The sequence below is a fragment of the Amblyraja radiata genome, chromosome 18 (genome assembly GCF_010909765.2).
Source record: "Amblyraja radiata isolate CabotCenter1 chromosome 18, sAmbRad1.1.pri, whole genome shotgun sequence".
NCBI classification, from domain to species: Eukaryota; Metazoa; Chordata; class Chondrichthyes; order Rajiformes; family Rajidae; genus Amblyraja; species Amblyraja radiata.
This window is the reverse complement of record NC_045973.1, coordinates 23779102-23805256: the sequence shown is the minus strand read 5'-3', so window position 1 is coordinate 23805256 and position 26155 is coordinate 23779102. Positions and strand designations below refer to the sequence as shown.

At 43.7% G+C, this 26155-nt stretch overlaps 1 protein-coding gene across 1 annotated transcript in view; it reads left to right on the top strand.

Moving 5' to 3' along the window:
* The first annotated feature begins 1217 nt into the window (after positions 1-1217).
* Positions 1218-26155, top strand: part of tex264 (testis expressed 264, ER-phagy receptor) — a 144963-nt gene continuing 120025 nt past the window's right edge. The window contains exon 1 of the mRNA XM_033036852.1: positions 1218-1837. Within this exon, the coding sequence (XP_032892743.1) occupies positions 1418-1837 (420 nt within the window). The 5' untranslated portion in view covers positions 1218-1417. The remainder of the gene's footprint in view (positions 1838-26155) is intronic.

Below are 26155 nucleotides of genomic sequence, written 5' to 3'. Positions count from 1 at the left end.
CACATTGAATGGCGGTGCTGGCTCGAAGGGCCGAATGGCCTATTCCTGCACCTATTGTCTATTATTACCATATCAGAAATAATAATCCTATCCATACATACAATTACTAAAAATGCCTAAACCAATTCAGCTGTAAATTGTGAAATCCAATAACCTATTGTGACTAGGTGAATACAAATATAATTATTGATTATTTTGAGACATCTCCTACAAGAACATGATAGTTGTTTTCCACCTTTATTTGTTCTTAGGTTGGATTAATAATAAATAGGACTGTGAACAGAGCTTATGAATTCTATTTCTATTCCTATATATAGTACATATACATTACCATTTACATTTGTCACTAGCTTCTAATTAATATTAGCAACTTATAATTAGGTTGTTGTAGACTGTACATGTTTCTTCCTGAATCATAAGGAGATATTAGCCTCATATTTTCCCATAAAACGAAGAAATATTGTACCCGTGTAGTCTTCTCTGGATGAGTATGTACATAAATTGATGTCAAACGGCAACATATGAACAGAATTATTTTGTTCTCCTTCGGTGTGGCGCTGCGCTCTGAGAACTCCGCTCAATGATCTTTGCTGAGAACAAAGCTGGCAAAGCATTGTTTCTCTTTTACAATATGTATGATGCACATATTTAAGTCCTGGTTTTCAATCACTGATGTGACATCTGGTCGGAGTTGGAAACAGTAGCTATTGAAAATACACACCCATAAACAATATGGATAATTGTAAACGACATCTGCGTCGCCGCATTTACGAACGTTTCATACATTAAAGCTGATATAAGGTGGGTATCGATTAATTCTAGACAACGGATTAAAAAAACTAATCTAACCTTATTAATTCACTCAGGCTGTATTATGATGTGCTCTACTGTATGAAGTGTACAGCAAAACTTGCAATTCCAGAGTGGTCTATCATGTAGTTTCTTCAGCGGACCACAAATGTATTTTAAGAGCAAAACATAGAAAGTGCTGGGGAACTCAGCAGCAAAGATCATAGAGGAGCGCTCCTCTATGATCTTTGCTCAGCAGCTCAGGCTGGATCTATGGAGGGTCCGAAGACGTCATCTATTCCTTCTCTCCAGATGCTGCCTGACCCGCTGAGTTACTCTAGCATTATTTTGTGTCTATCTATGGAGGGAATTTAGTCTCCTTGTACCAATCAAACGCCAAATTCAAAATTCTATATATTTGAAAATGGGTGAAGCAAAAAGTAGCATGTTCTCTACAAAGGCTTATCCTAAAACAATTGATCGGAAGGGTATGATTTTCAGTCAGGACGTCTGTATTATTCAGTCAGTGAGCTGTAGAAGTAGATGTGGAGGACATGACGGTAATAGTGAGGCAGCACATCAAGATGGTGCGAATAATCACCCATGACTACAGCTTTCCCCCCAGTGGATGATCTTGCTCCGCTGTCTGGTCTCTGTCCGCCGCCGCCCAGCCCGCGCCGCCGCCGCCGCCGCCCAGCACCTCATGCCCGTCACGTCACGTCACGTCCCTTCCTTCCTTCCTTCCTTCAACCAAGCCCGCTCGCGATTTCACCTCCATCGCCCCATTATGCCCGAGCTGAGCCTGTTGGTCCTGCTCATCCTGCTGCTGGCTGTCCTCCTGCTCATCAGCCTGCTGGCGGTTGCCGTTTACTCCGGCCTTTTGGTCGAGGTGGCGGTGCGCTCCGGCCCGCCGCCCGTCCGCGCTCTTACCCTGGCCTACAAGTACAAGCAAGGCCCGTACCGCGAGGCGGCCTGTGTGTTTACAGAGAGCACCAGCATCGGGCCGAAGCTGAGCTGTATCGGTGTCTACTACGACGACCCTCAGCAGGTAAGGAGGCGTTGCCTGCAGCTGGGCCTGATGCGGTTACCGGTGTGTGCGCGTGACGTCATTGCGGCTGTCTGAGCAGCAAAGATGATAGAGCGGAGCTCTTGCCTCTCATCTTTGCTGAGCAGCAGCAGTAGCAGTAGTAGCCGCAGTAGCAGGAGTAGTAACAGCAGTAGCAGTAGCAGTAGCAGTAGCAGTAGCAGTAGTAGTAGTAGTAGTAGTAGTAGCAGGAGTAGTAACAGCAGTAGTAGTAGTTGTGGTAGCAGTAGCGGTAGTAGTGGTAGCAGCAGCAGCCAGGAAGTGCTCTGCAACTGGCTGGAGTTGGATTACTTTCACTTGGTTCAGTTGAAGCAAAAATCAAATTGGGTTATTTGCTTATCCCTTCAAGAGGGGACCCACCTGTCGTTCGAAGACCAAGATTGCACGTTTACCCGAATATCTTATCAAATCCAGTTTATTGTAATGTGCACAAGCGGAGATTTTTGTCCAATGCATAAATCAAGTTCATTGAGTTTATTGTCTTAGAGGATGGTTGCACGTAAGGCCATCAGGTCAAAGGGCGTGACGCATGGAGTAGCTCAATCCTTCTACAGTACAAGGCAGCTTCCGGCATACACTAGTAACACACGCAACACATACGTTCTTACCAGTTAAAACACGCAAAAATGGTCAATTTTTGCACTGTAAAAAATTGTGGAAATAGGGGTAATCGTGAATGAAAACCGCCAAAATCACTGCTGCTCACTGACTTGCGAAAGAACAGCATGCTGGCGGATTGAGGGTAAATCCTGGCTCACGACAGCCCGGGGCTGGAGGGTGACTAAGCGGTCTAAACCAAATGCTCTAGTATCTGCTCTGAACCCAAGCACCAAGGTGTAGGCGGCTGAAGGTGTGCATCCCTCGGGACAGCCCCCACACTCCTCCCCTGGGGTCAGCGCTGTCCGGCCATGGATGCCCTTTGCCCTGTCTCCCCCTGTGCAGCCGCGCTGTGACAGGCTGTGGGTTGGCAGCGGCCACACGCTCCTCGGGGCCGGGTGGAGCGGGGCCGCAGCTCCGGGCAGCGGACACACGGAGGCAAAAACCCGGCAACGTCCCCGTCAGCTGCAGCAGAGTTGGGGACAGTCCGGTCCCTCCGCCCACCCAGAGTCACTGACTCTGGTGCACCGGCACCCCGATCACCCCCTCCCCCCCCCCCCCCCAGCACCCCAACCACCCCCGCCCCGAGGAGCATTCGTAATAAGGTGGATGAATTGAATGCACAGGGGTATTCAATATTCAGGAAGGATAGACAGAAAGGAAGAGGAGGTAGGGTGGCATTGCTGGTTAATGAGGAGATTAATCCAATAGTAAGGAGAGACATTAGCTTGGATGCTGTAGAATCTGTTTGGGTAAAACTGCCAAATAGCCAAGGGCTTGTTGGAGTTGTGTACAGACCACCAAACAGCAGTAGTGAGGTTGGGGATAGGATCAAACAGGAAATTAGGGATGTGTGTAGCAAATGTACAGCAGTTATCATGGGTTACTTTAATCTACATATAGATTGGGCTAACCAAATTGATAATAACTTTGACGAGAAGGATTTGCACGAGTGTATACAGGATGTTTTGTAAGTCAATAGGTAGAGTAACCAACTAGAGGGAAGGCCATCCTAGACAGGGTATTGTGTAATGAGGAAGGAGGACTGGTTAGCAATCTTGTTGTGCAAAGAACCTTGGGCAACAGTGACTATATATGGTGGAATTCTGCATTAAGATGGAGAGTGACACAGTTAATTCAGACGAGGGTCCTGAATTTAAAGAAAGGTGACTTGGATGGTATGAGACGGGAATTGGCTAGGATAGACTGGAAAATAATACTTAATAATAATAATAATAATAATGGATGGGATTTATATAGCGCCTTTCTAATACTCAAGGCGCTTTACATCGCATTATTCATTCACTCCTCAGTCACACTCGGTGGTGGTAAGCTACTTCTGTAGCCACAGCTGCCCTGGGGCAGACTGACGGAAGCGTGGCTGCCATTCTGCGCCTACGGCCCCTCCGACCACCACCAATCACTCACACACATTCACACACATTCACACACAGGCAAAGGTGGGTGAAGTGTCTTGCCCAAGGACACAACGACAGTATGCACTCCAAGCGGGATTCGAACCGGCTACCTTCCGGTCGCCAGCCGAACACTTAGCCCATTGTGCCATCTGTCGTCCCAAAGGAAGACGGTGGAGATGCAATGGCAAAGATTTAAAGATTGCATGGATAAATCACAACAATTGTTCATCCCTGTCTGGCGTAAAAATAAAACGGGGAAGGCGGCTCAACCGTGGCTAACAAGAGAAATTAAGGATAATGTTAAATCCAAGGAAGAGGCATATAAATTGGCCAGAGGAAGCAGCAAACCAGACGACTGGGAGACATTAGGAATTCAACAGAGGAGGATGAAGGGGTTAATTAAGAGCATGAAAGAAAGCTTGTGGAGAATATAAAAACGGACTGTAAAAGTTTCTTCAGATGTGTGAAGAGGAAAAGGTTAGTGAAGCCAAATGTAGGTCCCTTACAGTCAGAAACAGGTGAATTTATAATGGGAAACAAGGAAATGGAAGCCCAATATTTTGGTGTCACTAAGGAAGACACAAACAATCTCCCAGAAATACAAGGGGATCTCGAGGAATTGAAGAAAATTAACATTAGTTAGGTAAACTGTTGGGACTTAAGGCAGATAAATCCCCAGGGCCTGATGGTCTGCATCCCAGAGTACTCAGGAGGTGGCCTTAGAAATCGTGGATGCATTGGTCATCGTTTTTCAATGTTCTATAGATCAGTTCCTGTGGACTGGAGGGTAGCTAATGTAACCCCACTTTTTAAGAAAGGAGGGGGAGAGAAAACGGAATTATAGACCAGTTAGCCGTACATCGGTAGTGGGGAAGATGCTTGAGTCGATTATTAAAGATGTAATAGCAGCGCATTTGGAAAGCTTGGTCAAAGTCAGCATGGATTTATGATGGGGAAATCATGCTGGAATGTTTTGAGGATGTAACAAATAGAATGGATAAAGGAAAGCTAGTGGATGTGGTGTATCTGCACTTTGATAAAGCCTTTGACAAGGTCACACACAAGTGATTAGTGTGCAAAATTAGAGCACATGGGGGTAGGGTATTGACATGGATAGAAAACTGTTTGGAGGACAGGACGTAAAGAGTAGGAATTAACTGGTCCTTTTCTGAATGGCAGGCAGTGACTAGTGGGGTGATGCAAGGCTCAATGCTGGGGTCGTACTTATTCACAATATATTAATGATTTAGACAAAGTTTGTGGATGACACAAAGCTGGGTGACAGTGTGAGCTGTGAGGAGGATGCTATGAGGCTGCAGGGTGAGTGGGCAGAAGCATGACAGATGCAGTATAATGTGGATATATGGGAGGTTATCCGCTTTGGTGACAAGAACAATAAGGCAGATTATTATCTGAATTGTGTCACCTTTGGAAAAGAGGAGGTGCAATGAGACCTAGGTGTCCTTGTACATCAGTCACTGAAAGTAAGCATGCAGGTACAGCAGGCAGTGAAGAAAGTAAATGTCATGTTGGCCCTCATAGCGAGAGAATTTGAGTATAGGTTGAAGGAGGTCCGACTGCAGTTGTACGGGGCCCTTTGTGAGGCCGCACCTGGAGTATTGTGTGCAGTTTTGGTCTCCTAGTTTGAGGAAGGACATTCTTGCTATTGAGGGAGTGCAGCGTAGGTTAACCCGGTTAATTTCCAGGATTGCGGGACTGACATATGCTGAAAGAATGGATCGACTGGGCTTATTATCTATCTATCTGTCTGTCTGTCTGTCTGTCTGTCTGTTTGTCTGTCTGTCTGTCTGTCTGTCTGTCTGTCTGTCTGTCTGTCTGTCTGTTCTTGACCGGTTCTGGCAATCTGTGCTGCGATTTCCGAGAGAACGCCGCCACCTACGGCCGTCATTTTTGGCCACCTTGCTCAGAGCCCTCCTCCGCCGTATGTGTGCTGAGGATTTTTCCCGTCGAAAGAAAAATGACAGAGATATTAATGATTTTACAAAATTCCCCATTCTCTCTGCTGCCCCTGCTGGCGGCAGGGGGGAGGGACTATAAAACCAGGAAGTGGTGTGCCTCTCCTCTCCCTCCATCTCCTCTCCTCTCCCCCCCCTCTCCAATTCACTGGATGTATTCAAGAGACAGTTGGATATAGTTCTTAGGGCTAATGGGATCAAGGGATATGGGGAGAAATCTGGAACGAGGTACTGATTTTGGATGATCAGCCATGATCATATTGAATGGCGGTGCTGGCTCGAAGGGCCGAATGTACTACTCCTGCAAGGATCCCTTGCCGGGGATTGCCGAGCCAAGGATCCCTTCCCGGGGATTGCCGAGCCAAGGATCCCTTGCCGGGGATCGCCGGAGAAGAGCTCTGACCGCTGGCCTGCCTGCGGCCTATAACATCGAGAAGTCGTTGCCTCCGGTAAGAAAGTGGCCGATTCGGGCACTCCAAGCCGCGGTTTCTGTTTCTAAATTAGCAAAATAGTCTGATAGTAGATAGTCTAGATAGTAGATAATCTGACTAGAGTAGTGGCTTTACAGGATCTAATCTTAGGGCTGTAGCTGAGCAAATGGTTGATGTATCAGTGGGACAGCACTTTAGAGAAAAAGTGGGCTGGAAGCTGCAACATTTGGACAAGTAGGAGTCACTTAGTAGTCAAATAATGAGAGTTCAGAGCCAACATTTTCCAGCAGGGTGAAAAGTATGGACAGGAAGAACATGAGACCTGAATTTCAAGGGATACTGAGGTCTGGGTGAGGTAATGGAGAATAAAAAGGCATGTACATGGCAGGGATAAAGAACTAAAAATGGAGAGGATGGTCTTCGGCTATGGGATGAAATTGATCAATTGGTAAAATGGATAGAGTAATGGTAGTTGTAGTTTAATCCTGATAGATGTGAGCCGATACACTTTGGGAGGACTAGTAAGGCTATGGCATAGAATGAAAGGTTGCACATTGTAAAGTATTGAGGAACAGAGCGACCTTGATGAATCAAATTACCAATGTCACCAATATCATCAAAGACCCACGTTACCCTGGCCACATTCTCCTTTCACTCTTACCATCCAAGATTCAGATTCAGATTCACATTATTGGCACATGCAGCCATACAATTAAAAGAACACAATTAATAGAACGATAGAAGTGATCACTGTGATGGAAGGCAATAAGGTTCAGTCAGACTTCCTCCTTTTAATCACCCGTGTTTGGGGCCTTGACCCTCTGCAGTCGCCGCTATGGATGGCCCGACGTACAGGCCCTCTCGTCGGGATGATCGAAGCTCCGATATCGGGACGAATGAAACACACTCCGCGGCTTGGAGTGCCCGAATCGGCCACTTTCTTACCGGAGGCAACGGCTTCTCGATGTTATAGGCTGCAGGCAGGCCAGTGGTCAGAGCTCTTCTCCAGCGATCCCCGGCAAGGGATCCTTGACTCCGGGATGGAAAGTCCGCTCCACACCTGCTGCAAGAAGGTCCGCAGTCCGTGGCTTCACGATGTTAAAGTCTACGCCGCGCCTGCTGCTGAAGCTCTGTGCCGTCACCGGGAAAGGCCGCCCCAATCCAAGTTGTTAGGCCACGGGGGGAGGCAAAAATGTGACTAGGAGAAAATCGCATCTCCACCGACGTAAGTGACTGGAAACAGGTTTCCCCCTATTCCCCCTCCATCACCCCCACATAAAAACATACGGAGAGCCACTTTTCATTTCACTGCACATCTCGTATGTGTATGTGACGAATTGACTGGATAGACTCGGCTTGTACTGGATAAACTCGGCTTGTACTCGCTAGAATTTAGAAGATTGAGGGGGGATCTTATAGAAACTTACAAAATTCTTAAGGGGTTGGACAGGCTAGATGCAGGAAGATTGTTCCCGATGTTGGGGAAGTTCAGAACAAGGGGTCACAGTTTAAGGATAAGGGGGAAATCTTTTAGGACCGAGATGAGGAAAACATTTTTCACACAGAGAGTGGTGAATCTCTGGAATTCTCTGCCACAGAAGGTAGTTGAGGCCAGTTCGTTGGCTATATTTAAGAGGGAGTTAGATGTGGCCCTTGTGGCTAAAGGGATCAGGGGGTATGGAGAGAAGGCAGGCACAGGATACTGAGTTGGATGATCAGCCATGATCATATTGAATGGCGATGCAGGCTCGAAGGGCCGAATGGCCTACTCCTGCACCTATTTTCTATGTTTCTATGACTTGACTTGACTTGAAACATGACTTGACTTGACTTAACACATACATTTAGACATACTAAAAAAACAAAAAGGACGAAATGACAGACCCACTGCTGGCGCCACCCGATGATGATGAAGGTATAGGAATTGGAAACTGTGATCACCAGGTTCAACCTTCTTCCCACCAATCATAAAGCTCTTGAACACTACACAACACTAACCTCAACTATGAAATTATTTTGTTGCACTCTGGATGTTTTTGCACTAATATTGTGGTTATTAATGTATTAACACTTTGTTTGTTAAATGCATATTGTGTTATCATGCTGCAAGTAAGAATTTCATTGTTCTTTTGTCAGTACATGAGGCAAATCAACAGTATTGAATCACAGCAATGTTACAAAATTTTGAGATTTTAAAAATCAAGTCTGCAATTTATCCCATCAGATAAAGCATAAAAATAAGTTTAATTTGACACCTAATTCACTTTCATATCTCAAGTAATTAAAAAGCTATGGCCATTTTCATACTGGGAAATGAGCATCTTGTTCCCTATTGATTTTCTATGCACATAACAAAAAAGCTGTGATCGTGAGCAGTCAAAAGCCCATAACTTTCTTAAAAATTAAGAGAACTGAATGAAATTTTCAGTTATCTTAGATTGAAGCATTCTGAAACAAATATAAAATAATCTTACTTGGATGACCTGAAATTAAAGCATATAATTAGTTAGTTACCTAATTGTAGCTAATTTCAGACTTCAATTACTAGATCTAAACATCTATCCATTTCTTAATAAATGATTAACATTTTTAAATAGCCTAAATGTCCAAATAATATTCACAAATAATTCACAATAAAACATGATTTTTAAATCTCATTTACATTAATTTATAGACCAAATGGAAGGAATTTAGTGTTCAATTGCTGTAAATAAATGCCCATTTAAATCAGCTTTCCAGTGGGTTCCTGTGAACGTGCTGGTTTAGAACGTTCACATTGCGGTAGATTTGTGCCCCAAATGCCGAGAAAAATACTGCGGGATATAATGGGCCCAAAATGAGCTACTCGCAATATTAAACTTTGTATAAAGGGATCTTTAGAAGCCCTTTTTAATGTAAAAATATACAGCTTACCTTCTATTATTTGCTTTATGAGACCCTGCGGTTGCTTTCAGCGATTTTTCGTTAATAATTAACTAGGCTGAACATCTTCGATTTGAACAGCCTAGAGAAAATCGCGTTTTAAACCCGCCCCCCTCTAAACGGCGCCAAAATCGCGCACACCCGCAGCGACAGATTTTCAGCGACGCTTCAGGTAGGCTTTGCAACATACCTACTATTGCATAGAAAGTTGCAGACCAAGTGTTCAAGTTCAAGTTCACATTTATTGTCACATGCACCAATTAAGGTACAGTGATATTTGAGTTAACATGCAGCCATAAAAGTAAAAATAATGCAATACACAATAGATTTAACATAAACATCCACCACAGTGGAATCAACATTCCTCACTGTGATGGAAGGCAATAAAGTTCAGTCATCTTCCTCTGTTCAGCTGTGGTCGGGGCCTTTGGAAGGGGCCGTTGCCGACAGTCCGCTGTACAAGCCCTCTAGTCGGAATGATTGAAACTCCGGCATCGGGACAAATCGGACCACTTCGGACGCATGGAGCTCCCGAGTCGGCCGCTTCTTACTGGAGAACGCGGCTTCACAGTGTTAAAGTCCACAGGCCCGCAAGCACTTCCACAGCGATCCTCAGCAAAGGATCGCCCACTCTGCGATGGTAAGTCCGCGCTGCACTTGCGGCTTGAAGCTCCGGGCCACTCTCCAGGAAAGGCCGCACCAATCCAGTTGTTAGGCCGCAGGTGGGGACGGAGATGTGACACGGAAAAAAATCACATCTCCGTCGAGGTAAGTGACTGAAAACGGTTGCCCCCTATTCCCAGCTGTTATCAGGCAACTGAACCATCTTACCAACAAATAGAGAGCAGTCCTGAACTACTATCTACCTCATTGGAGACCTTCAGACTATAATTTGAACAGAGTTTACTGGACTTTATCTCGCACTAAACGTTATTCACTTTATTCCCTTTTCAAACTATGCTCTCTTGACTTTATCAAGGATAACATATCAGATCTCAACATAACAGAACATATCAAGGATAATATATGCGGCCCTTATAAATTTAGCGTTAGCAACAGTTATGTAGGTGCCTTACAGCTCCTACGGCCTGCATACAATTCTGATCCTGGGTGCTGTCAGCTTGTAAATTCTCATGCAGGGCACCTGCAATTCTACTCCAGCTGCCTAGAGTGCCCTCAGATATATCTAACCAGGCCCTTATGATGTTCTTTACCGCCTAGACCATTATCTGACTGTCCTCAAGACATCTCCATTAACTGTCCCAAGTTCCCCAGTCTTCATGTCTTTCTCCATAGTAAAAACAGAGGAGAAATACGCATTGAGGACTTGCCCAACTCCTGATGCTCCATATCGATATGACCACTTTTGTTTTTGGGGGCCTTATTCTCTCTCTAGTTACCTTCTTTCCCTTAATGTACTTATAACATTTCTTTGGATTTTCCTTAATATTATCTGCTGGCGCTATCTCTTGCCCCACCATTATCATCGCACTTTTAAAAGCATCCCACTTTCTGGACATTCCTTTGGCCACAAACAACCTACTCCAATCAACTTTAGCAAGATCCCATCTTATACCATCAAAGTTGGCCTTGCCCCAATTAAGAATTTTAACTTGTGGGCTTTCCCTGTCTTTATCCATAACTATTTTAAAGCTACTAGAATAGTGGCTGCTGATCCCAAAAGGCTTGCCTACGGACTTCCCATTTTCTAAGAGTACGTCAAGCTTTGCCCTCTCCCTTATAATTACCTCTACATATAGCCTGTGGAAATGTTCCTGAACAAATTTGATAAATTCCTCCCTGTCTAAGCCTTTGGCACTATGACAGTCCCAGTCTATATTGAGAAAGTTAAAATCCTCCAGTATGACAACCTTAGTATGTAGTTTATTTTTCTTTATTAGTGCATAATGATCTAATGAATTGCTTCCATGAATCTATCTTCCTAAGCAAGACCACAGGAAAATGTTATTTTCTTTAAAAATATTTCAGCATTTAAATATGCTGGACAAGACCTGTAAAGGGATGGATAGATGGATTGAGCTGGAACAGTTATTAAAATTACACCTTTAAGATTACTGAAAAGACCAAGGCTGTTGACAAAAAATTTGTAGGAGCGTGCTAGAAATCTGGTGTTCATCATTAATCTAGCGAAAAATACCAGCCTTGAATTAGAAGGCAGCAGGTTGACAAGGCTTCCACAAATGTTTTATTTTAATGATCTTGTGCTAAACTGCAATTCAATTTTGAATTGAAGCTGACAATATTCCTTTCTAGTTATGTTGTTACAATGGAACAGGTTCAAGGATCTGACTATTTGAACAGAAAAAGGCTCAAGAGTCTGTTTAGTTGCAAATCAGTTTTATTGGCAAGAGAGGGCAAAAGCAATACTTGTCTCGGTATGCGGGTGTCCAGTTTTACAGAAGCACACCTCTCTCTCTCTGCCTCCATCTGCGGCACAGATCGTGACTCAGCCCATCGGTGAACCCCTCTCGTACATGAACACATCAGAATTATTGGCAAGAGAGAAAACAAAAAGAATACTTGTCTTGGTGTGCGTGTGGTCCGTTTTACAGCAGCACACGTCTGTCTCTCTCTCTCTCACTCCCTCTCTATCTCTCTGACTCCATCCGCGGCGCTGTTTGCGACTCGGCCCGTCGGTTAACCCCTCTCGTACATGAACTTGAACTAACTTCTGGCTTATTGGCGCCTGCCTTTATACAGGTAAGAAATCAGGTGTTGAAATATCCCCCGTTAAGTCCTGGCCAATAGCGCTGCTCCCAAATCCAAACTATAACCAATGGCAGGGGACTGCATCCCAGCAAGACCCCCCCCCCTTTGGAAACAAAGCTCTATCAGCCGCAGATTGGTGCCTAAAGCAATACACACAGCACTACAGACTTGGTGCGTAATGGTCCCGTCCCACTTGGCGATTTTTTAGGCACCTGCCGACGACTGTCATAATCGTAGCAGGTCGCCGAAAAACCGGCGACAACCTACGTCATCCTGGCAACAACCTACAACAGCACCTACGTCAGGTGACTCAAGCTATGCTCATTGGCGTCAAACCCACTCAACATGTTGAAAATTTAGCGGCGACCAGAAAGATGCTACGACTTTTTGCGCAACTGAGGAGACTACCCCCGGCGAACATGTGGCATCAAACTAGTCGCCTGTAGTTGCCTAAAAAATCGCCTAAGTGGGACAGGCCCATAAAGGTAATACACACAGCACTGCTGGTTTGGCGCACAAAGGATCAGAGCGCTGTCGGCTTAGTGCGTGGTAATTTAAACAAAGAGCTGTCGGCTGCAGCACTATGGGTTCTAAATATAGCGCTACTAGCTGTAGCACTATGGGTTTAAATATAGCGCTATAGGCTTTAAACATAGCGCTATGGCACAGCACTATGGGTCACAGACTGTTCAGGAAAATTCTTGTGTAACATGTGCTATTAAAACACTTACCAATTAAATATGCTTACCTTTTTGTGAGAGTGATTTGAGTCCAAATGTTATTTATGCCTAGCCCTGCATTGACAACTGCTCATCAAATCCAGGCTTATTGTGGGAATTGGGAATGCTGTTAGGATTGGCATTGTCCATTTTTAATTGTAGTAATTCCATTAATATTTTCTATTAGCTCCAGTTGTTACTGACAGGGATCAATTTCCAATTTGTTGCAGTGTGCTCTGATACTCTTCTCTTTCCTCCGGATATTTCCAGTGAGGAATTTGCATTTGTTTTGGTTTGTTTCCAACTGGAAATTCATCGAGTTCTTCACTCATAGGGTCAGGTTTGGGAACATATCTTGGACATTTCTTGAAATATTGTTGGCATCAATAAGATCAGATAGCATGACGGGCAGGATGGGGAAAGTCGGTATCCCAGGATAAAGAATTTTCTGTTCAGACAGAGGGGGGTGTATTGGAGGACGCGGCACTATTAGTCAAGGAATATATTACTTCAGTATTGAGGGAGGGTATCCCAGAAGACTCCTCAAACAAGACTATATGGGTAGAGATCAGTATCAAATAGGTTGCTGGGGGAGGCGTCCTATAGATCTCTGAACAGTCAAAGGGAGATTGAGGAATATTTATCGTGGCAAAACAGAGAGATGTAATGCATTTCAATTTTCCAAATATTAACTGATATTGGCTGAGCACTAAAGAACCAGAGTTTTGGCAGAACTTTGAAATATCTCCAGGGGAGCTTTTTAACACAATTATACAGGATTGACAGACTGACGAGGGCGGGAACACTACTGAACTGTATGTTGTGGAATGTCACTGGTAAAATGGAGGGTATGTCAGTGGTGGAATATTTTGGAGATAGGGATCATAATTTCACATATTTCATAGAAAGACCTTGGTGTTCAAGCCCGAAGATTCTTGATGATGGCCGTGCAGGTATTTAAAGTGGTTAAGAAGGCATACGAGATACTGGCCTTCATGAGTTAGGGCAGGAAATGCAGGGGGAGGGAAGCTATGGTCCAACTTTATTAAATGTTCATCAGACCTCAGCTGGAGAACTGCTTGCAATCCTGGTCACCTTGCTATAACCAATGTTGATGTTGAATATGAAGGCAGGAATAGGCTAATCTGTGTGTTACTGTTGGCCAGAAGCTCCCTTTAGAACTACTGGCTGAAGGTAACTACATTTCACTCTGCAATAAGCAACAGCTCAGCAACTTTCCATCCAACCCAGCCGATGTCTCACCTTGAATAGTGGAAAAAGGCCAATGAATCATTGATTACCATTGAATAGATTTGATTAAATGGACAGGAGAAGATTCCAATTATTTATCATATGCTTTCAACATTTCTGAGGTTTTGGCGTAATAAGCATTTTACAAATGTATTTGTAAAACTGAATATATCTGTAATATTTATTTGATTGGGGAAAGTAGAAAAAATAATTACATCCAGAATAGTTTGGGAATCTGGGTGGGAAATTACTGTATTATATAATGGAATTCCTGTTAAGAACACTTGATGGCAGTGTTAGTACATTGCAGACCTTGCCTGAAGTAAATTTGATAAATCTTTGGAATTTAATGAAATATCCATTACACCAGCAAATCTCCTAGTGGACTGATGCATCTCTAGCTACATAAACAGTTTCACACTTTGAATCTGATTCCCTGGCAGCTTCTAGATGTAGACCTTATAACCTGAGGTTTCAGTAACTTGATTTCTTCTGGCTGTTGTTATGAATAATTGAGGCTAAAGCAGTGGTTACATAAGTATCTCATTGGATACATCCTGCCAATTGGAGAAGGATACATCCTGCCAATTCCATTTATTCCTACTCTTTGTTTTCTATCCAACTCTTAGAATATTACCCCTATTTTCATTTGTTCTGAACTTGTTGATCAATATCCCTGTGTAGTCCTAAACAAAAAGCAGTTGTTCCCAGACATTAGAGCTTAGCATCTTGATATGTGTCAGTGATAATCAGTAACGGAGCACCCCAAGGCTGCGTGCTCAGGCCCCTGCCCTACTCATTCTGTACTCATAACTGAGTATGAGCCATGATCACATTGAATGGTGGTGCTGGCTCAAAGGGCCGAATGGCCTACATCTGCACCTATTGTCTATTGTCTATTTTCTATGACTGTGTAGCCGGACATAGTGCGAACTCCATTTTCAAGTTCGCTGAGGGACGAATTACAGATGGTGATGAGTCAAAGTATAGAAGTTAGAACGACCGACTGACCATATGGTGCCAACACAACAACCTGGCTCTCAATATCAGCAAAACCAAAGAACTGATTGTGGACTTTGGGAGAGGAAGGTTGAGGACCCACAATCCTGTTTATATCAATGGGACGATGGTGGAGAAAGTCAAAAACTTCAAATTCCTGGGCGTGCATATTTTCGACGATCTTTCCTGGACCCAGCACACTGATGCAATCATAAAGAAAGCACATCAGAGCCTCTACTTCCTGAGAAGATTACGGAGATTCGGTATGTCAAAGAGGATTCTCATGTACTTCTACAGGTGCACAGTAGAGAGCATACTGACTGGCTGCATTGTGGCCTGATTCGGCAACATGAACCTCCAGGAGCGGAAAAGACTGCAAAAAGTTGTAAACACTGCCCAGGCCATCACCGGCTGACCTCCCCACCATCAAAGGGATCTATCGTAGCCGCTGCCTCAAAAAGGCAGCCAACATCATCAAAGACCCACACCATCCTGGGCACACACTCATCTCACCACTGCCATCGGGAAGAAGGTACAGGAGCCTGAGAACTGTAACGTCCAGGTTCAGGAACAGCTTCTTCCCTACAGCCATCAGGCTATTAAGCACTCCAACCTCATAAGCTATGAACTACAATAGACTATTATTATTATTAATATTATTATTATTATTATTTCCCTATTATTGTTTGGTTTTTTTTCTAAGTCTTTGTTATTATTTATTATGATTACATATTCTGTTGTGCTGCAGTAAGAATTTCATTATTCTATCTGGGACATATGAAAATAAAACATTCTTGACACTCTTGACAGTCTCTAACTACGTGTGTCAGGAATGGATTGGGTTGGGCAGTGCAGTTTTGGCCTAGTTCAGTGGTTCATCCAGATCAGGAAATTGTTCTGAAAATTACCGTCACATGAACAGCATGTTTAAAAATGTATTATGATGGTTAATGGAGTATGGGAAAATGTATGTTCTCTGGTAGTATTGACCCTGGAAAGTTGAGTAAATAAACTTCTACCTAATATGAATGCATGAGGGGGCATAGATGAAGGAGAATGAATTTGAGCAGAGTAAGACAGCAGTAGAGCTGTTGCCTTGCAGCACCAGACCCGGGTTCGATCCTGAGTTACTCCAGCATTTTGGGTCTATCTTTGTCTATGTGGAGTTTGTACATTCTCCCTGTGACTTGAGTGGGTTTTCTCCGGGTGCTCCAGTTTCCTCCCACACTCTAAAGATGTACAGGTTTGTAGATTAATTGGCTTCAATAAAAAATTGTAAATTGTCCATTGTATGTAGCATAGTGTTAGTGTACTGGTTGGCGTGGATCCGGTGGAGGAAGGGCCTATTTCCGCACTGTATCTCTAACATCTAAAGTAAAGTCTAAATACGGTGCAAGATGCATGAGCAATTCAGTAAGAAGTCCTCATTGAAACCTGCAACCCTATCCCGCTGCAATCACAACCCACAGTCGGAAAAGGAAGATTTTGCCAATGACTACCAAAATTGCTTTGATGAAATTCATAAATCTGTGATATTAGCTCAGTTTTTCATTCTCTTCACATGCTGAAAGAACATTTTCAGATTTCCAGCAATAACAATGCTGTTTTGTCTGATAAGTTCCAATGTTTTTTTTTTTTATCCCTGCCCTTGTTCATCTCTTATTTATACCTCATCCAGAAAGATCAGCCGTGATGAAAGATCTTTCATCATTCAATCTAAGGTCATCAACACATAATGAGTCATTCAAATTTCCTTGATCTTCACCCTATCACACATAATCTCTTTGTCTCTCCATCCCTGGCTCTTCTTTGCAGCTTAATACACCTTTTATCAGAAGAAGGAAAAGTTTGGAATTAAAGAATATTCATCTGAAATATCAACTTTATTCTTTCCACAGCTGCTGTTTGATCTGTTGAGTGTTTTTTTAGCAGTTTCTTTGCTTATTTCAAATTCATAACATCTCCGTTTGCTGCATTTTGATAACATAAACTGAATTTTTATTGAAATACCCACACATCTCAGTCAAATCATACTATAATGAGTACAATGTAGACATATACAAGTGCAACAGTGAAGGAGATGGAGAACTGAATGACATGGTGTCATGACAATAACCTCTCTCCGTCCTCATTCTTTAGGAAACGGGGGTTCCCATCTTCCATTATAGATGAGGCTCTCACTAGGGTCTCCTTGATATGCTGCAGCTCTGCTCTTGCTCCCCCTCCTCCCATTCGTAACAAGGACAGAGTCCCCTTTTCACCTTCCACCCCATCATTCGCATACAGCATATAATCCTCCAACATTTTCGCCACCTCCAATGGGATCCCACTACTGGCCACATCTTCCCATCTCCACCCCTTTCTGCTTCCCGCAGAGACCGTTCTCTCCACAACTCCCTGGTCAACTCGTCCTTTCCCACCCAAACCACATCCCTCCCCAGGTACTTTCCCCTGCAATCGCAGGAGATGCAACACCTGTCCCTTTACCTCCCCCCTCGACTCCATCCAAGGACCCAAACAGTCTTTCCAGGTGAGGCAGAGGTTGCTTGCACCTCCTCCAACCTCATCTACTGTATCCGCTGTACCAGGTGTCAACTTCTCTACATCGGGGACCAAGCTCAGGCTCGGCGATCGTTTCACTGAACACCTCTGCTCAGTCCGTCTTAACCTACCTGATCTCCCGGTTGCTTAGCACTTCAACTCCTCCTCCCATTCCCAATCTGACCTTTCTGTCCTGGGTCTCCTCCATTGTCAGAGGCTCAGCGCAAATTGGAGGAACAGCACCTCATATTTCGCTTGGGTAGTTTACACCCCAGCGTTATGAACATTGACTTCTCTAACTTCTGATAGCCCTTGCTTTCTCTCTCCCCCTCCCCTTCCCAGTTCTCCCACAAGTCGTAATGTCACCGACTACATTCCATCTCTGTCCCTTTGCCTCCCATGACATCTTTCTGAAGAAGGGTCTTGACCCGAAACGTCACCCATTCCTTCTCTCCAGAGATGCTGCCTCCAGAGATCCTTCTCTCCAGAGACCTGCTGAGTTACTCCAGCATTTTGTGCCGACCACACCCTCAATGTCAGCAAGAGGAAGGAGCTAGTTATTGACCTCAGTGGTGGAGCATCAATGGTGCGGAGGTGGAAATGGTTGAGAGCTTCAGGTTCCTTAATATGACCAAAGATCTATCATAGACCAACCATATTGATGTGACAGCCAAGACGGCACATCGGGCCTCTACTTCCTGAGAAGACTGGGAAAAATTAGCATGTCTCCAGTGACTATTACAAACATCTACTGATGTACCATAGAAAGCATCACAGCTTGGTTTGGGTATGGCTCTGCCCAAGATCATTGTTGCAGATTCCTTTCTCCTTCACTGGCCCCATCTACAGCTCTCTGGATGTCTGAAGGTACAATTCCAGTGAAGGTGTATGAGTTTTTGACATTCTTTAGCATAAGATAGCCAGTAATGATTCTGCCACAATCATTCACCACTCTACTTTTTTTGTGAGGCAGATAATTTTTTGGGACAGAGGTTTCTTACAACAGGCAAGTTTTCAGGCTCTGGAGTATAGAAGTGGAGATGTTTGCTGGTGATTGCACAATTTAATTTACAACTCTTCAGAAAATGAAGCAATGCAATCCTATATGCAACAAGACCTACAGAATTTGTATGCCAAGGAAGTGTCAGGTTCCAATGGAATGACCATTTCCAATGAGAGAATGTATCTAATTGTTTATACTTGTCATTCAATGGTATTACCATTGCAGAGACCCCCACCATTAACGTCCCTGGGATCACCATTGACCAGAAACTCAATTAGACATGCTATATATATAGCTACAAGAGCATGAGAGCTGCTCACTATCCATTGCCAATTCAGTTCGTAATACATTGTAGCCTTTCCACCATTTGCATGTTCACTTGTCTGGGTGAATACAGCTCAAGAAACTCGACTCCATTCAGGACAGTGGCTGCAGTGTGTACCATCTACAAAATACAATACAATTACTCACCTAAACTAATCTAACAGTGCTTTCAAATCAGCGACCACCATGTGGGATAAGGGCACCACACACATGGGAATACCGTAATTTGTGGCCTCTGTGTAAGTCATGTGCCAGCCCTTTTTTGGAAATATTTTGGTGTTGATCTAAATCTCGGATATCCTTGCCAAAAACCTCTGAGGCAGCACCTTCTATAGGAGAACTGCAACAGTTCAAATAACCACCTTCTCATAGGCAAATATGGATGGACAATAAATGCTAGTCTTCCCTGTGATATCCAGATGCTAGAAGATGTATAAGGTTAAAAAAATAATGAAGCTTCTAGGTGATGTTTATTTGGCTACTAACATGACTTTTGATCTTCTTAATAATATGACTTGGATAAAATAGTGTGATGTCAGTGTTTTTCAGAGATAAACAGAAAATGCATTGACATATGTGCCATTCTAGTTGATGTTTGGCTTTTTAACATCACCGTTCTGCTAGTGAAAGAAGCTACTAGCGATTTGTATTGGTTTGGTTTAAGTGATTTTGGATATTCCAAATAATTACCTCAAGTTTAAAAAAAAAACTTCTGTAATGAAGCTTTGAATCATTACTCAGACTCATTAATCATTAATCATTCTGTTAAAAATGCAAATTAATGCAGTAAAACCAGTCCAAGACAGTGACTTATAATGAGGCCAACTGGATACTTGGTTTTAGAATGTTACACCTCATACCTCATAATAGTTTGGCATTCATGTAAAAATCTTCTTTGAAATGGTTTCAGACATTTTACTCCTTTAAATTTGCAATATAAATCAGTATGCTTGTATATCTAAATGTGTATGTGTTTTTTTTTTCATTGTTGCAGTCTGCTTGTTACATTTACTAGTTGCAATGAGAAATATTGGTAAAACTTACTCAGAAAAGGCTCATAGGTTTACCAATTGGTTCCAAGTAACTAAATTGAAAACTGCCGATTACGTCAATTACATTGTAAGAAATGTACAAAAATATCTACAGAGCACTTTTCTCTCTTTTGGATATTAAGTTGGCAACTTGTAAATATTTTATCTATTGCCTGTGACTATGATGAGACTTTCAACTCCCAAGGAAACACTACAATTATAAAATTCTGGTAACCACTATGTTCTTTCATGTGGTGTCAGCTACTGTGACAGAGATCAATGGATGTCCATAGATCTTTTGAGATTTTCAGATATTAAAGTTGTTCAAGGAATATGGAGATAGCAATCTAATGCAATAGCAAGGAGAGACATTAGCTTGGATGCTGTAGATTCGGAATGGGTAGAACTGCGAAACAGCCCAGGGCAGAAAACGCTTGTTGGAGTGGTATAAAGAGCCAAATTTCCACCAAACAGCAGTAGGAAGGTTGGGCTTAGCATCAAGAAGGAAATTAGGGATGCGTGTAGCAAAGGTACAGCGGTTATCATGGGTTACTTTAATCTACATATAGATTGGGGCAACCAAATTGGTAACAGTGCTGAGGAGGAGGAATCCTGGAATGGATACGGGATGGATTTTTAACCCAATATGTAGAGAAACCGACTAGAGGGCAGGTCATCCCAGACTGGGTATTGTGTAATGAGGAAGGATTCATTAGCGATCTTGTTGTGCAAGGCCTCTTGGGCAACAGTGATATGGTAGAATTCTGCATTAGAAACATAGAAACATAGAAAATAGGTGCAGGAGGAGGCCATTCGGCCCTTTGAGCCAGCACTGCCATTCATTATGATCATGGCTGATCGTCCCCTATCTATAACCCGTGCCTGCCTTCTCCCCATATACCTTGACTCCACTAGCCCCTACAGCTCTATCTAACTCTCTCTTAAATCCATCCAGTGACTTGGCCTCCACTGCCCTCTGTGGCAGGGAATTCCATAAATTCACAACTCTCTGGGTGGAGAGTGACGTGGTTAATTCAGAGACTATGGTCCTGAACTTGAATAAAGGAAAGTGGTGCTGAGTTAAAAGAATAGACACATTCTCTTGAATGGTGGAACAGGTACAAGAGGCTAAGTGGCCTGCTCCTATTTCTGTTTTGTACTCTATGGGATATAAATCGGAACATTCTTATAGAAAGTATATTTTTATCCCCTATGTATTTCATGTCAACTTCACCATGGTTCTTTAGCTTCATGCAATCCTTTTTTGTTTTCTGATATAAGTACAAAAATGCACTGATGAAAAATCATCAACCTGAGATGTCAACACTTTATCTTCCTCCAAATACGTTTCTTGGCCTGCTGAGTATTTCCTGAATTCTATAGGATTTGTAGTATTTTTCTTTTAAATTTACTCTTTTGAAATTTGTCAAACATGTTTACAACCTTACTTTAACAATTGGTTTGTGGCGTAGGTGGTTGATATTGCATGATGCAATGAACATTTAAGAATAGGTGCAGAGAGTCATCCAGAAATGTTGAACAGCTTTATTGCTTTAATCATCTTCCATTTGCAGTTTATCGGACAAATATCATATTGTGTAATTTGCATTGATAAAATGAATATCAAGTTCAAGTTTATTGTGTTAGACAGGGGTTGCTACAAATCCAGTCACAGAGACTTGTGGTTTAGCTAATTCCCATCTAAACTTTGATAAATAATAGAAAATCCTAAGAGAGGTTCTTTCACTGTGGTTGAATGTTCTCATTAGTCGTTAAGGGGATGAAATATGCATCAGAAGTGGAAGCAAATAATGAATAACTTGCTTCAAAGGTATTTAAATATAAACATATAGCAATTACATTCATATACCCTTTGAGGAAGAAATAATTTCTTTCCTCTAGGGTAAAGAAAGGCTGAAGGGAAAGCCCTCTTGTTAGGTTTATCTTCTAAATCCCATGGCGACTGTTTCGAGGGATAGTTTGGGGTAGTTAGAAAATGAACAATCTACAGAACCGAATTAAAAACAGAAAATGCTAGAAATACTCGGCAGGTTACGCTGGGGCCAGGCAGAGGTGAAACCAAAAAAAACTTAAACATTGAGCCAACAAAGATAGAATTAGACAAGATCAATGAGGGATTTTAATGTTTAGATGTGAAAAAAAAAGACTTTTACGACGGAGGGACTCGCAATGCCATCTGTGGCCGCTCAAGGATTTCAACAGAGCTCGTAATTTTGTCTGAATTATAAGGGTTGGTGGACTATCAATTGCCGGAAAATCGTTCAAGCTGTACGTTCATCATATTCAACATTCCAAAGTGCAACACTTTACAATTGCTCAGATTCCATCTACTATTTCTCCTCCCTCTTCTGTTGAAGATTTGAAAGAGGCTTTTAGATATGACTAGACGAAGTGGGCCCCTGTCACATGGAAGGCCTGGTCCCCCAACGCAACCTGTTCCCCAACGCAATATTCCACCACTCACCCGTTTCCCAACGTAATATTCCACCACTCTCCCATAGCCCCAACTGCGCAGGCGCAACTTATTTCCCCTCATCCCCCAGCACTCCCTCCCCCTCCTCTTCATCCTTCCTCTTCTTTCCCCTCTCCTCCTCCCCTCCCCAATCCCTCCCTCCCTCTCCTTTCACCTACCCTCAGTCACTTCCTCCCTCCATTCTCTCCCCTCCCTACCCCCTCCCATCCCTCTATCCCCACCTCTCCCACTCCTCACCTTCCCTCTCCCCCCCCACTATCCCTCCTGACCTCCCCCACTGCCCTCCTGTCTCCCTATTCCCCACTCCCTACTTCCCCCACTCCCCCCTCCTCTCCCTCTTCCCCTCCTCCCCAGCACTCCCTCCCACTCCTCTTCACTCTCCCTCTTCTTTCCGCTCTCCTCCTCCCCATCCCCAATTTCTCCCTCACCTCTCCCTCTCTCTCCTTTCCCTACCCTCACTCACTTCCTTCCCCCCTCCCCCTCCATCCCCCCTCCCTTCCTGCCTTCCTCCATAACTCCTCTCCCCTCCGTACCCCTCCTATCCATCTATCCCCCACTCCTCACCTCCCCCTATCCTCCCCACAATCTCTCCTCACCTCCCCCATTGCCCTCGCCCTATATTCCTCACTCCCTACCTCCCCCACTCCCCCCCTCTTCTCCATCTATTCCCCTCCTCCCCATGCACTCCCTCCCCTCCTCTTCACCCTCGCACTTCTTTCCCCTCAACTCCTCCCCTCCCCAATCCCCTCACTTCTCCCTCCCTCTCCTTTCCCCTACCCTCAGTCACTCCCTCCATAACTCCTTTCCCCTCCCTACCTCCCTCTATCCCCCACCTTCCCACTCACCTCCCCCAATCCCCCCACTATCCCTCCTCACCTTCCCCACTGCCCTTCTCTCCCTGTATATCCCACTCCCTACCTACCTCACTCCCTCCTCTCCCTCTATTTCCCCCTCCCATTCTCCCTACTCTTCTTTCTCCTCTCCTCCTACCCTCCCCAATCCCTCCCTCCCCTCTCATTTCCCCTCCCTCAGTCATTTCCTCCCTCCCTCCATAACTCCTCTCCCCTCCCTTCCCCCTCCTCTCCCTCTATCCCACCCCCTCCTCTCTCACTCTCCCTCCTCACCTCCCCACTTTCCCCCCCTCTCCCTCCCTACCCCCCTCCTCTCCCTCTATCCCCCCCCCTCCTCTCTCAATCTCCCTCCTCACCTCCCCACATTCCCCCCTCTCCCTCCCTACCCCCTCCTCTCCCTCAATTCCTCCACTCTCCCTCCTCACATCCCCAGTATCTCAAGGTAGCTACTCCTCTAATCTGACATTGCCTTGACCGGAAGCTGCACCGACCGGAGGTTGCGCCGAATGACCAGAAGACGGGCCGATCGGAAGACACGCCGGGCAGAGGCGGGCGCTGCCGGTGAGTGACAGCAGACACGGCAAATCAGTGTGCCGATGGTGCAGGACGGGGCGTCGCAATCCCGGCCGTGGCGGTGACTGACAGGAGAGGAGACCAATCTGCGGGTCGGTGACTGACAGGAGGGGAGACCAATCTGCGCATGCACGTTTTTTTAATAACTTTTAAAATATAACATTGATCGGAACAAAACTTCTTGTACTTGCAGCACAGGAGAATGGTGAGTAAGGTGGCGAAAAATTGTAGCGCTATCGTGTACCGTTTTTGCGCAAATAGAAAAAACACGCAAATCAGAAGCTAACAAGATCAGAGTTTTAGCTAAAATGGGAATAGACAGGTATGGATCACTTTTAGGCAAATTGGATTAGTCTATCTTGGCATTATGTTGGGCATTGAAGCACCTGTTTCTGTGTTGTACTTTTTATGTTCCATGTTCTTTCAAGATAAATAGTAAATGTTGCTAAGCAAAGAGTACTGTAGATTAGTGTGGGATCTTTAGAGATTGAGGCTGGGGAATTAATAATGTGAATAAAGAAACAGCGGATACGTTAAATTGATTTTTATTTGCATTGGCCTTCACCATGGAGGATAAGGTAAATATATCAATGATAACTGATGGGCTAATGTCAAATACCAAGGAAGAGATAATGTGTAGATTTGGTGTATTTGGATTTCCAAAATATGTTTGTCATAGTGCCACACACAAGGTGATTCTATAATTTAGAGTTGGTGATATCGAAGTTGCCATAGCAAGGCAGAAACCTAGTCCTCTCTTACACCATCCCTTTAGCCTTGAATATTCTCCTAATCCTATATGAACATGTGTGGCACCAGAAATAATCCTAAAGTTACAACTTTTGAAGTCTTGCTCTTTAAATCTCAACCTTCTGTAGGTCCCCAAACTCATGTCATGGAACTTCATCCTTTTTACCTATGTTGTTTGTACCAATAAGGACCACTATCTCTTGCAGTTTATTTTCTCTGTTTAGAATGCCCTGCAACCATTCTCTCTGATATTCTTGACCTCTGGCACCAGGGAGGCACACATATCCTGGATTCATGTTTACGGCCATAGAAGCTAATAGAAAAAGAACATACTTGCATTTGAAATTGTATGATCTAAAGAAGACATTCAAATTGAATTGGTCACAAAATTAAAACCTATTGTGATTCTGGAACATGGAAGTTAATGAAATGTTTAAAAATCATTGACAATATTTCCTTGAATAATGACTGTCAAAAGTATCAAAAGCTTTATGTTGTCGTTTTGTAAATGAAGATTATATCCTGGAGATTTTTTTATTATGAACTGGACCTGTAATAGCCTAGTGATTGCTTTGTGATGGAAGGGACAGTAATTTTTCTGTCAGTTTGCATGTTGGCTTAGTATTTCAAATAAAAGCAGTTGACTGAAGAACCGTAACACAAAAGATAAGGCTTTGAATACTCGTCTTTCTTCTGAAAGCATTGCTCATGTGTAAGATTGTGAGGAGTAAATAAATTGTCATGCAAATCTGCTATTTCTTAGTTAATTTCCGGTGAATGATAGAAATATGCCTGTGTACTTTCTTTTCTTCTCACTTGCCCATTACATCTCCCATTCTGTTTACTCACATACTTTGTTTTTCATAGAAACGTAGAAACATAGAAAATAGGTGCAGGAGGAGGCCATTCGGCTCTTCGAGCCAGCACCGCCATTCATTGTGATCATGGCTGACCGTCCCCAATCAATAACCCATGCCTGCCTTCTCCCCATATCCCTTGATTCCACTAGCCCCTAGAGCTCTATCTAACTCTCTCTTAAATCTATCCAGTGTTTTGACCTCCACTGCCCTCTGTGGCAGGGAATTCCACAAATTCACAACTCTTTGGGTGAAAACGTTTTTTCTCACCTCAGTCTTAAATTACCTCCCCTTTATTCTAAGACTGTGGCCCCTGGTTCTGGACTCACCCAACATTGGGAACATTTTTCCTGCATCTAGCTTGTCCAGTCCTTTTATAATTTTATATGTTTCTATAAGATCCCCCTCATCCTTCTAAACTCCTGTGCATACAAGCCTAGTCTTTTCAATCTTTCCTCATGTGACAGTCCCACCATCCCAGGGATCAATCTCGTGAACCTACACTGCATTGCCTCAATCACAAGGATGTTCTTCCTCAAATTAGGAGACCAAAACTGTACACAATACTCCAGATGTGGTCTTACCAGAGCCCTATACAACTGCAGAAGAACCTCTTTACTCCTATACTGAAATCCTTTTGTTATGATGGCCAACATTCCATTAGCTTTCTTCACTGCCTGCTGTACCTGCACGCCAACTTTCAGTGACTGGTGTACAAGGACATCCAGGTCTCGCTGCACGTCCCCCTTACTTAACCTAACCCCATTGAGATAATAATCTGCCCCCTTGTTTTTGCCGCCAAAGTGGATAACCTC